The 12,589-nt window shown below is 46.9% G+C and overlaps 1 protein-coding gene across 1 annotated transcript in view; it reads right to left on the bottom strand.

Annotated features, from left to right (window-relative positions):
* XKR6 (XK related 6) overlaps positions 1-12,589 on the bottom strand; it is a 188,928-nt gene that overhangs the window by 23,301 nt on the left and 153,038 nt on the right. The window contains exon 2 of the mRNA XM_072858262.1: positions 325-521. Within this exon, the coding sequence (XP_072714363.1) occupies positions 325-521 (197 nt within the window). The remainder of the gene's footprint in view (positions 1-324; positions 522-12,589) is intronic.

The following is a 12,589-nucleotide window of genomic DNA, read 5'->3' on the forward strand; positions in this document are numbered from 1 at the left end:
AGTGCCAGGTGGCAAATGAATGGTGACACTTGCCATAGCAGCAGAGGCTGCCTGCCTCCTCCTGACAAAACCATCATTTCCATGGGTGTGGAAGAGCTGAATCTCGTCTTTTACCGATACTGTTTTTTTTCTCAGCAGAACGAGCAGAAATTTTACCCAGCGAACACAGCGCAGAGCTGGAATGAGATTTGTCCCAAGTGGCAGCCCCTTACACGCCAGGTTGCGTAGGGCGGACGGTTAGCAAAACATCCATCAGCAGCTGAGCATGGGACCAGAGGGGGGAGGCCAGGAGGATGGGGAGGGGGGGACGAGGGAGCCACTTACATGGTAATGTTTCTGCACGGTTCTTTTGGATCATTATGCAGAGCTGTAGCACCAGTTGAGGGGCGCTCTCGAGGAAAGTTTCCAGGAGGCGCAACATATTTACGTCTGCATATTCGTACATCATAGCCCAGTAGAAACGCCGCTGGTGTTCCTTCCGCCTCTGGCTCTGGATCCCTAGGTACATAGTTCGGATATACCTGCAGGAAACAGGAGGAAAAGCTGAGTGTGAGACTTTTGCATACATCAAAACTTGAGGAGGATGGGGCTGTGGGCCAGTTGTTTGGGGACAGGGAGGTTGCCTGGGGGAAAGAGAATTTGGGGTAGACACAGGTGTCTACATAGCTCTAAAACTATCATCTCCTGCAAGATCTGAGGACCACTTTTGTATTGCAAGAGTGGGAAACCTTTGACTTGCACCACCCAAACGTGAAGCGTGGGGGTAGGGAATGCTCATGAAACACTTGCACAGGAAAACAACTCCCTCACTTTGCTTTTATGATGAGAAGAGGAGAACCTACTTGACAAATGCTGGTCATGACACTTGGTGGTGGCTTGATAGATCATTTAAGCACCTTCAGCACTGTAGTAAGGAGCTTCCCTCACGGACCCCAGAGATTTGACCCTGTTTCATCACAGGTGGAGCAATGAGACACCACCTTCACCTTCAGCACATATGTGACCCACAAATGCAAAAGGCCACAGCTTGTCACTGGTCAGCTATCGAGACTGGGCAATGTTGAACTAGAAGGAGGTGTGTCATGCATGGACAGATACTGCTTTATCGCCTCTGTTTCCATATCAGGAGTGCAAGGAGACCTCCAAACCTCACCCTGGGGACACAACTTCCCTTCAGGGAACTTTTGGCCAGCCTTTGTAAATGGAGGTGATCCAGTCAGGGTAGCACAAGGTGCCCAGATGTCAGAGGACTCATGCCATTTAAGAAAGGAAGCATCTCCTAACAGGGTCCTTTCTAATGCTTGCTGATATTAATGATCTAATATTGGGTCTTTTTCTTTCTCATCCTGAGCAGTGGCTGTAACCTTGTGCTCTGAAATTTGGGATGGGAATCATTTCACCTAACACCGACCCTAAAGTTGGTCATCTGAGCTAGTCAATGGATAGAAATGTCCCCCCCTGGGACCGTTCATCTGTCCCACCTGAGATGCCAGCATGACGGTGGGATGAAGTGCCTTCTGAAGGCTCTGGGAGGGGCTCACAGCACAAACTGGGGTTTCGCCAAAACGATTAGATCATTCCTTGCCACTTGGGGCGAGGTTGCACAGCAAGGAAGAGCAGGAGGAAAGGACATAAGCCTCGACAGCTTCTGTATCTCCAAATTACACCCAGGGACAGGGAGGTGGGAGAGAAGCAAAGGTACCTCTGCAAGCCCTGCCCTTTCTCAAGCACCCTGTCCTTCCTTCCCGTTCGCAGTTCACAAGCACAGACGAAAAATCCCGAAAGAAGACACAAGGACACAAAAAATGACGCAGGAAAGCCACCAGATGGGGCTCGACGCTCGAGAAAATGCTATGCCAGTCACATACGACACTGGTGACACTGGTGTGACATCCCCAGCAGAGCCCGAGTGGGGTGGAAATGCCCGTGGACAACCTGCTCTCCCATGGGCACCAGTCCTCCTCCCACTCCCCAACATGCCCAATGCCACTGCCTGTACTCAGCATTTCCCTGGAAGCAGCCAACCCCAGAAGCTGCAGGGTGACACGGGAATCCTGCCTTCCCTTCATGCGTGCAAGAAATTAAATAAATGTAGTTTAGCTGGAAAGGCAAAGCTGGGGAGAGTGAGCTGTAATGACTCAGGGAGAAAGCAGAGAAAAGGAGCATGCAACTGGTTTTTATAATATCGGCGACATAGGACCACCGAAAACCAGTGGTGGTGCCCATAAGGTGCTGCCCATGGGCAAAGACAGCATCACCTCTGCCAAAATCTTCCCAGGCAGATATTCACCGAATCTGTCCTGTAGTCTTGCATGGCCTCCCCTTCCCAGGAGCTCCCATTCCTGCTAGTACATGAAAACTAAACTCCTCTTCTGAAGTTTAAGCCACTAATTTCTCATCATCCTAGCCATGGACAAAGAGGAGAATTTATTCATTTTCACCCTGCAGCAGTCTTTTACCTGTTTGCACCTAGTTCGTATGTAAACCCTCAGTCTTCTTTTCTCCAGACTAAAAATACCCAATTTCTTTCAGTACCTTCTCACAGCTCACATTTGCTAGACCTCTACTCTTCCACATTGCTGTCCCCGCCGGCTGTCTCCAGTTTTTGGTTATTTTTAAGACTGTCTTTACTTTTCTGAGCACTCCAGGTTGGCAGAACCAAACTACAACAACGGCTTTGAGTCACTCAAAAAGATTAAGAAACTAACAGAAGGGACACCACGTCCTGCAATGATTTCTCCTTGATCTCTAGGGTTTCACCACCATCCACACAGTTGAAGCATAAATGTTTCTCACTGACCACAGTGAGAGGACACGCCACCTATTCATGGAGGCAGCACACGTAAAAGGACGTAAAAATGCATTGGATAAATGCAATGCCCTGGTCCTGTCTCCCTCAATGGCCAGAACAGCAGCGATGACAGTAACACCAAATTCTCTTGGCTGTTGAGCCCAAAGCCTATTGCAAAGGTCAACTGTATTGTGCCCCTTCCATAGATGGGGAAACTGAGTCATGGAGAACCAAAAGGGCTCTCTGAAAGTCTTCTGGCAGCAGAATCCAGATCTTTTAGTGCTGTCCCCAGCCTCTAAACACCACAACACAAACCCGTGAGTGGAGTATCACTCTGCCTGCTGATGGTCCTCCACCCAGGGTGCACATACTTCCTTGACACCATAAAGCCCAGACCTGCCCAATCTGATCTGTACTGGAAGACCCAGAAGGACAAATCTGTCCCTATCCAACTGCCACACGCGACTGTGACCTTGAGAATCTCTTGGCATAATTTTGGCCAGCAAAAGGTCACAGCCTCGCAAATGAACAGTGCACGAGCAAAACAGCTCCAAGGACCATTTGCAGCTGAAGGGAAATGAACTCAGAAATGAGAGTCGCTTTGCACTCCCTTTTCAGTCCATGCAAAAATATGGTGCTCTCTCTTTAGCATCCTTCAGACGCAAATCTGACAAAGAGAGGAAAGAGGGGAGTAAAAACCCATTCCTCCTTGATGCCGGTCGATTGTGAGTTTTCAGCAGAGAAAGTGTGAGAGTAGCTGGGAAAAGCAGTATTTCTACCTGGTAGGCTTTCAACAACTAATAAATACCTGTCTAATTAATCAATACAAAATTTCACCCAGATGTAACATTGATAATGCTTAACCCTTTTTCCAAACACAAATGTACAGCACCGGTGTAAGGAGTTTTATTCCAGTATATCTGTTTCTTCTTTGTGGTATTTTATTTACTTGTTTGAGGGCTTTTTCCTACCTTTACTAACACTGCTTAAGTGTAGACAAACTCTCAGAAAAAAAAAAAATCAATGTCATTTCACCTGAAATTTGTTGTTCTCGGTCAAGCTGGTAGCAAACAGGATTCTATAATTAGACTTTCAAATCCATATTCAGGCCTGATCTTCAATCTTTAGGAACACGATGCTTCCTCTTATGTCAGTGAAAGCCGTTCACTGCTCTGTGCTTTTGAAAATCAGGCTAATTTATTTATTTAAGAGCTTAATTTTGGATACTGGAGCCTAACTTTGGCGTTTTTATTTTTTGAATGCTGGCTATTTTTATATACGAGTGTGTGTATTTGTGTGTAAGTATGTATTTTTAGTTCTAAGTCCCATCATGGCTTCAAGAGACAGAACTAATTTGGGGTTGGGAGGGGGACTTGAGGCGATTTTCTTTAAATGCACAAAGGATTGGCTGTCCCCTCCGTTCTGGCAGGGTTCCCAGAATTCCTGTTGGTATAATTACCCTCATGCTTATTTACTACGTACGTCGCAGTAGCACACAAACTGCACGGGGCAAAGTCTCTGCTGTCCCTGCGCCAAAACATGTTTTTAAGGAGCCAAAGCCATCAGCTCCAGAAATGTGGTCAAATAACCTTTGGAGAGAGCCCCAGGATGCCACCAGGAGGGAGAAGAGGAGATGCTCCTATTGTAAAAAAAAACAAACAAACCCACCTTAAATGCTATGGAAAAAGATGCTTCATGTGGATGACAGAGGCTGCTCAGCAGTCTCAGCAAGGACTGTAGCAGAAATGTCCAGAGATAGGATTATGATCTGTCTCTATCATTAAACAAAGCCGACCAAAGACCAGCCTTTGTCCTTGGCCAGCTGGCATGACTCAGCTCCACGTGGCTACACCCCTGCTAGTTGGCTGTGGCCAAAATTGCCAGAGACTGTGCTGACAATTTAAGAGGGTGAACTATTACAGGATCATGCCTGTGCCTTGGTACCGTTCGATTTACAGAGGTGGCTCTGAATATCACCAGCAGAAAGTGTAGGAGGATGCCTCAGGCAACAGGCTGGCTTGAAATGAAGAGGATGCTGATGTGTAAGAGGGTTGCAGGAGCACGGAAAGGCACATCAGCACAGGCTCTGGGCTATGTTTTGAGGAAAGAAGAGTCTTGATGGCCCGTTGCACACAACCACAAGCTGACCAAGGTCAGGAATCTCAGACTATATCTACAATAGTCAACAAAGGACAGGGGCCTGATCCCTTTTCCTGAGGCCAATAGGCCCAGACTGACCACAGAAATGAACTCTCTCATCCTCCAAAACCAGGTAGCTGCTTTCATACTCAGTATTGGGAACGATACCTGGCCCCTATGGAGTCCTGAACCCTGTCCAGGTTATGATTACTTGGGAGAGTGCTAGTAAGCCTTGACCAGTCTAGTGATTCTACTAACAAGTTAGCAGCATGATGAAGCTACGGTGCCCAAGAGCAGGCCTTGAAATTGCCTTGTTTGCTAGTATAGGTATATGGAAAGACGGAAAATAATAGGATTTGAGGTACTCGGTCCACTCCCAACAACTCCAGGTTGGGAAACTCTTCTTGAGCAACCACAGCCAAGCCTACTACTGCTTTCAGAGAAGCAAACCCTGGCTTGAAAAATGGGAGAGCATGCTTGAGAAGTCAGAAACAGACTTCTAGGGAAAGGAAGAGCTCAGAAAATTAGCTCTGCTGAGTGGGTTGCAACTTACACCTGCAGCACCTTACATGCCCCTTTGGATGAGTAGGATTTATCAAGACCAGGAGGGCAACAGGTACAACACCCTTCCCAGCATCTCATTAACCTCCTCCACTTCTCTCTGGACAACCCTACTTTGCCATGGCAGTACGGTTATATCCTAGGTGTCAGGGTAGCAACGCGCACCGTATGGATGGAGACCATCTCCCTCACCATCCCGTGGCACCAACCTTCTCCCTGGTGCTCATTCCTGGAAGAAGAGGGGTGGGATGGGGCGAGTTATTCAGCTGATGGCTTACCCTCCTGCCATCTCCTCCGCAGGCACTCCTGCTAAGTCTTGCAAGGGGCCATTATCCTTATGCACTAGAGGGTGTTTACAGTTTAAAAGCCCACTCCTTGGAAGGGAGGAAATGAGGACATGTAACTGCTCAGCTGGAAGGCTTGCAGCAGAGGCTGCCTGAATGTACCCTTAAAATGAGGTTATGCAAGGCCAGATCTCAGCTGGAGTGAGCTGGCATCCACAGGGCTCTAGCAATTTACACCAGCTGCAGCTTTGGCCCGCTTTTTTAATTTTAATGAATTACTTTCATTCTAACAGATATAAAAGGAATATAAGATGCAGCGCTCAAGCAACAGGGGAGCTTGAAAGTAAAATGCTGTCTATTAAAAAAATCAAAATCAAACTTACAGTTGCCATTACAATTAACGTGCTCAATATCAACATTTGTTAGCGATTTTTTTCTTTGTTATAATGTTGCAAGTTAGCGATAAGGATACACAGATGGATAATTATTGTTCCTAGTTCGAGTATCAAAGTAGTGACTATGGGGCCCCGTCCAGGTGCCGATATACCACAGCTTCCACGGCATCAAACTCCTCCAGAACAAGGGGCTGCATCCAAACCGCCTCTGGGGAATGGTTCCTGGCCTGGGCTAATCCTCGAAGGGTGTGCAGGACTTATTTACACCACTGGTAGTTGTGTTGGAGCAAAACTATGCCAGGGACCATGGGAAAGGTCACTTGCCATCTCAAAAGCAAGAAAGTGCACCTGAAGTCTTCTCATAGGAGCAAGCAAGCAGTTTAATCCACCATCCTCACAGGTCATCCCAACCACATATGACTAAATATCTCATCATTTTGATGGTCTTCATCAGGGCCCTGATTTTCAGAATCAAGATTCTCAGAGCTTTCTGAAATCTTGCCACTTCTGGCATTTCTTCATACAGTTTATAGCTAAAAATGAATAAAATGCAACAAGAAGTGTGTTCATCAAGTGCTTCAGTCCTTCTGCCTTGCAGTTTCTGCCCTCTTCTGCCCAGTAAACATGCTTCAGTGTACAACTACGCCTTATCTAGTTAATTGCTTCTATCAGCTCCTATTAAACAATAATCTCCATTCCATGCCATGTCTTGCTTATTGGAGGAGAATGTCGCTGAACACACTTAAAAAGCTTAAATGCATGGCATGACATCATCCATGAGTTGTGTAGACTAATAGGTCACAGAGGACACTGTCATTCTTTGGACACGGAGTTTATCGTCATCTCAGTGCCGAATCTGGAGCTCCAATATGAGACTTTAGCCACCTCCTCACTTATCAGAACATCACTGTGATCAAGCATCAGGCTTAGGAGTCACTCACAAGATTACACAACAGTGATTTCATCAAGGTGAGAAAATTGGATTACTTGGCCTATATTAATATTTTTGAGTTAAACTGTACCACAGTTTACTGCATCGATCTCTTTTCATGTTTTCTAGCATCCAGACGTTCTTGTTGGCTCATTATTTCCATATCCCTGCTTGAAAACTTCTGTGTGAGTGAGATTCTCAAAAGCGTTAGCCAAGATCTGTTCCCTTTAAAGCCAAAGGGTCAACTCAAGTCAAACTTTCTGAATACCCCTAATTCTTAGACATGATAGCCACCACTTCAGGGAAAATACTGGTCTTTATGTGAATTCAAAACCCTATTCTTTAAATGCACGTATTTGAGAAGGGATGATACTTGAACATCCATTTATATTAGAAAGTCTTGCTTTTTGCGAAATACTATTTGCAACGGAAATATCTGCTAGAAAGCATGATAGTGCCGGTCTTCTGCTGTGCAGGAGAAACTGTAATAATTTCATATTCTAGGCCAGTTTAAAGTTGTTTTAAAGCACAGATGGCTTTACTATATACCAACCACGAAAGAGGCATCTGATTTATAAAACGTATGTTGGAGAGGATCATATCATAGAGTGATAGAATAATTTAGGTTGGAAGGGACCTCTAGAGGTCTCTGGACCAAGCCTCCCCTCCAAGTGGGGATAACTTTGAAGTTAGAGAAGGTTGATCATGGCCTTGTGCAGTTGAGTTTTGAAAACCTCCAAGGATGGAGACTCCACAACCTCTCTGGGCAACTTGTTCCAGCACTTAACCACAATCATTGAAGAAATAATTTTCAGCCTGAGATAATTTTCACTATTTAAAGAAAGTCTATGAATCAACCCCTCCTTGAAGAGAGTAAATTCCATTAAATAGTTGGAGAGACAATAAAATCATGATGCTGTAGGATTTTTAGGATATGATTCCTGCAGCTTTGATGTTTGCAGGCTGATTTAACTTGTGGTTGATAATCTGGGGACTCTGATAGGCAAAACAGGGAGCTGTGACTGACAATTTCAGAGTAATGTTCCCAGCTCCTCTGAAATTATTGCTTTGGTTGCAATGCCAGCCAAATGGGACATATACCTATATCGCCTCCTCCGGGGCATCGCTCATGGTCTTTGTTCAATTCCCTTTTTACTGATGGTTTAAGCAGATATTCGGGACTGCGAGACCACATGGCAGAGCTGCAGGTGTGCATTTCATCCTGCTGACAAGATACCGGGGTCATGACTTCCAGAAGATGCATGGGGCAGAAAACTGGGGCAAGGGCATCACTGCAGCTAAAGCTCCAGAGGCCAAAAACGCGTGAGCTGCCCATAGCCATGTTGCTCAATCTGGGGGCTGTTTCTGGGATTCATCTTTGTGACTAGTCTCCCTTCCTAGCTGCAAAGTAATTTTCTCCGACTCACAGACTGAAAGATCACAAGCAGAAGAGGAGAAACAAATCATAAGAAAGTACTAGCCTCAACAGCCCCACTTTCTAGCACTGATTTTCAAACTTTCCCAAATCTGGGCTGTTAATGAAATATCCATGCTTAGCCAGAGCCTGGCTAGAGCTTCTTTATTTGCAAAAATAGTCATGAATGTGTCATCGGCATATTCATTACGACCCCAATTTTGCAAGCAGCTCTGCCCAGCCAGCCTCTCCTTGCCTGTGTCCCCATGGGCTGCAAGGTTCCCCTGGATATCCAGGTTGCAGAATTTCCAGATCTTTCCTCGGTAAATCAATACAGCATCGGAGAACAGCTTTGTAGTGGGAACTACTACAGTTTCAACCCAGGCTCATAGAAATCATATTTATGTTTTTACTTGTCAATTATTTTGTGAGGTGTAGAGTCCTAAAACAGAAAAAACCCCAAAGACCTCTTCAGCACCAGGGTATGAATGCCCTTTTTTCATTTTAATGTGGGAAGCATCTCCGTGCTGTGTAAAGGAGCAGGCGGGGTAGCAGGGGCTGCTGGAGAGGGTATCAAAGTGATGGGTGCTGCAGAGACATGTCACAGCATCTATCACATGTGGGATGGGCTCGCGTTCCAGCACTGAGCCAAATGCCCTCTCTTATCACAGATTCCCCCCCAAATTAGTTATGAATACTTAAGGCCCAGTCCCTTTCCTGTTTTACACATACTTATTTACTTAAAGTATACTCCAACACCTAGTGCTATCGCCTCCAGCAAAGCCTTCTGTTTTAAATCAAAGCTGTTAAATAGCTTTACACAGAAAGAAGGAAGTTGAACTCAGACTGAATTTTTGCTTCAAGTGTGTTTGAGCTAATAGGGTTTAATGTCAGGGCTCTCTTTTTGGAAATAAAACTGGTCCCCGTCCAGTAAGCCTTACAGGAACAGATGCAGCTGAAGGCCTTGAAAGTAAGCAGAGGTCTTTCAATTGATTTGTCTTGGCTCTAAGCAAGGGAAGTTTCAGGGCAAATCCAGAGAAATGCCTGAGGCTCCCAAAATATGAGTATTCAAGGGCATGATGCTACCAGGACACATGGGAATAGTCACCTTCCCCTTTCTATAGGATGGGCCACATTGCAGTATTTAACCCGGATGGCCTTGAGAGGTGATTTGGCATCACATGGACTCACCAGAGCCACAGGATGTCTCAGGAGAAGAGAAGTTTGCATTGCTCTGGGACAGCAGTCAAAGACAGGGACACATCTTCATCTCCTCACGGCTCTCTGCAAGTCTCCAAGATCCCTTGGTGGATGATGCAGAGGGGCAGAGGGGAAAGCAATAGCTTTAACTAGCAATAAGTCCCCTGGAGATGGAGACATCCTGTGGTGGTTTTCTCTTCTAAGGGTTTTCCACTTCCTGAGGGATTTAACAAACCAATTTGGAGTAGCAGGTTTAAAGATATGAACAGAGACAGCAGGTTGCCTGGGGTCTAAACCCTCAAAAAGTGATGTGGACCCCAGAGCCAAAGAGGAACATGACTGGGAGCTGGTCCCCTCACTCAGAGGGAAACATTTCCTATTCCCAGGCTCTGGCTGCTGGGGAAGGGGGTCAGGTCTCCCACTGGGAGATCAGGGAACTGATATGGATTCTAGGATAGTATTCACTGAATTTACAGTATTTACTCTCTCCCTGGCCATCAAGGTCACTGATACTGAAGCAGGACCTGAAATCACTAGACAAGACTTTTCCGTACAGCAAAGTCTCTCCTAACCCCCACGGACAGTGGCTTTGTAGAGCTGAAGAGGTGGATGTTCCAGGAATTTTTAACAGCATGCCAGAAAAACACCAGCCAGGAGCACTTTAGGGGGAGAGGACCCTGCTTAGGAAAAGGGGGTCTGATTGTCAAGGACCTGGTGAGGCTGAAAAAAAGCCCCTGCCTGCTGCAGAGCTGCCAGGGGCAGAGCTGTAGGCTTGCTGCCGGCTGCAGCGTGCTCTCCCTGCTGCTTGCATCCCCTTCCTGGCACATGCTGCTGCAGAGCAAAGCACCAGGGCTCCCCAGGGCCAGCAAATCCTCCAGGTGCTGCTCAGCAGTGATCGGGAACGCTGGGGTCCACCCCAGCCTTGCAAGGGACCGTCACAGACCTGGGACTGTACGTTCAGCAGCACGTCCCTGGCTCGTCTGTGCCGCAGGGGTCAAAGGCATCCCTGGAGCAAGGCTCCCGACGCGGCAGCTTTGCACGAGGGTTGAGACTGTCGCCTTCGTTTTGCCATCCATTTGAGAAGAAGGAGCTAAAAATTGGGTGAGCGCCTGTGAAATCCTGGAAGAATGGCCTCAGATCCCGGCTATTTTTAGTTTCGCAGAAGCTGCGCATACATTAGCAAGGGCCTGCCTTCCTCTCCGGGTGCACGCAGCTCTGAGAAATCACACGGCGTCCTCCCAGCCTGCCAGGAAAGAGTTTAACCCTTCTTGTCTCACCGCAGTCGGCCCCATCCAGCTGCACCTTGATATGGACATTGATGGGGACCAGGAAAGGGGGTAGAAAGGTATTCATGGCCATTTTGGCTCTAGAAAGGTGGAGGAAGAATTGAGAGGTGTCTTTGCCCCATAGCCCTTATAACATATATCTGGTGGGAGGAGCAGGGATCTTCGGTATCAGGGGGGGACTGGAAGGAAACTCCAGCACAGAAATGGCATCTGACTCCCATCACCATGTGGAAACAGCCACACTACAGGCTGAGAGGGCCAGGAAGGAGTTTAGAGCATTTCCAGGACCCAAGAGTTGGTGCCTCAACTCCAATGACTGTCACAATGGTCAAGCTGGAAGCCATTCATGAACTGCCACATATTGCCTTCAATGCACCCACCATAAGGTGCTTAATCCTAATCTGCAATCTTCTAGCCATGCAATCTCCTGGGAAACATGACCTCATCACCACACAGGCTCCTCAGATGCTTGGCATTGCATCTCCTTCCTCCCACTGGCTGTGTCTCCACAGGTCCAGCCATATCATGCCAGGAAAACCATTGCTTGGACCCATAAAGGGGATGAGGCCAGGGATAGGGCATGAGACCACAAGCTCTCTGAAATGCATGATGCCTTTCAACACACTATTAACAGAAAATAATTGCAACGTTTATTTCTACGCTGCTTCCTTCATGAAAGGATGAAAAGCAATGCCTCCGCAAGGTGCACGCAGACGATCTCTGCACTTCACACCCACAGTGCATGTCAGCTCCGCTGCCCGTGCACTTTAACATTTTCCAGCTCTTTAATATTTATCACCTCTGCCGCTTTGTATTACTCATCAGCTATTCCTGGCCAGAGGAAATGTACTGGCGGGTTCCGAAGCGTGTATGTACTCTGTTCTTTAAGGGGCCTATAAGTACAACAGCAGTCTTGCAAACACGCACATGCTGCACTGCATTTGGGCATCACAGTCTCCTGGGGCTTTTGAGGCATCGGGTACAAGAGACTCAAACAAGCCTAACCATCCCCTCGCAGTGGCTTTTCAAAGGCCACAAGGATGTAGTAAACCATCAGGAGAGGAGACACAGCACTTTTGGAAGGTATAGGAGCCCTTACCTCAGCATATTTGTGCTGATCCCTGCAGAAACACCCCTTTCCCCCTTGGCATGCTTAGGAAGCATGAGCATCCTTCCCTGCTTTACTTGCAGTTATTTTACAAGTCTCCTCCCAGCCCCATGATTAACCACCAGCCTGCCAGCAGCTTTGCCTATTTGCAGTATTTCTTCCAGCTGCTGGGAGGTCAGGGGCTCCCGGTAAGGATATAACACAACGAAGCAAGTCAAGCTATGCAGGAGCCTATGGGTGGCTGCACTTGCAGCTGTTTCATTTAATAGGTAACTCCTAATTAAGACTGACTCTAAATAACATGACAAAGAGGACTGCTTTCTAGTGGTCATGGTAAGGAGAAGAAACAGCCCAGGTGCAGTATTACCTTGTATTACAGTAATTTTTCTTTTTTCCTCTTCTACTAATTTAAAAGGAGCTTTCTGCTTGGAGCGTAATAAAAGTGAAGCCACCTGACCATGTCCTTGTTCCACCACCCTC

Source organism: Ciconia boyciana, chromosome 3 (genome assembly GCF_034638445.1).
Source record: "Ciconia boyciana chromosome 3, ASM3463844v1, whole genome shotgun sequence".
Taxonomy (NCBI): domain Eukaryota; kingdom Metazoa; phylum Chordata; class Aves; order Ciconiiformes; family Ciconiidae; genus Ciconia; species Ciconia boyciana.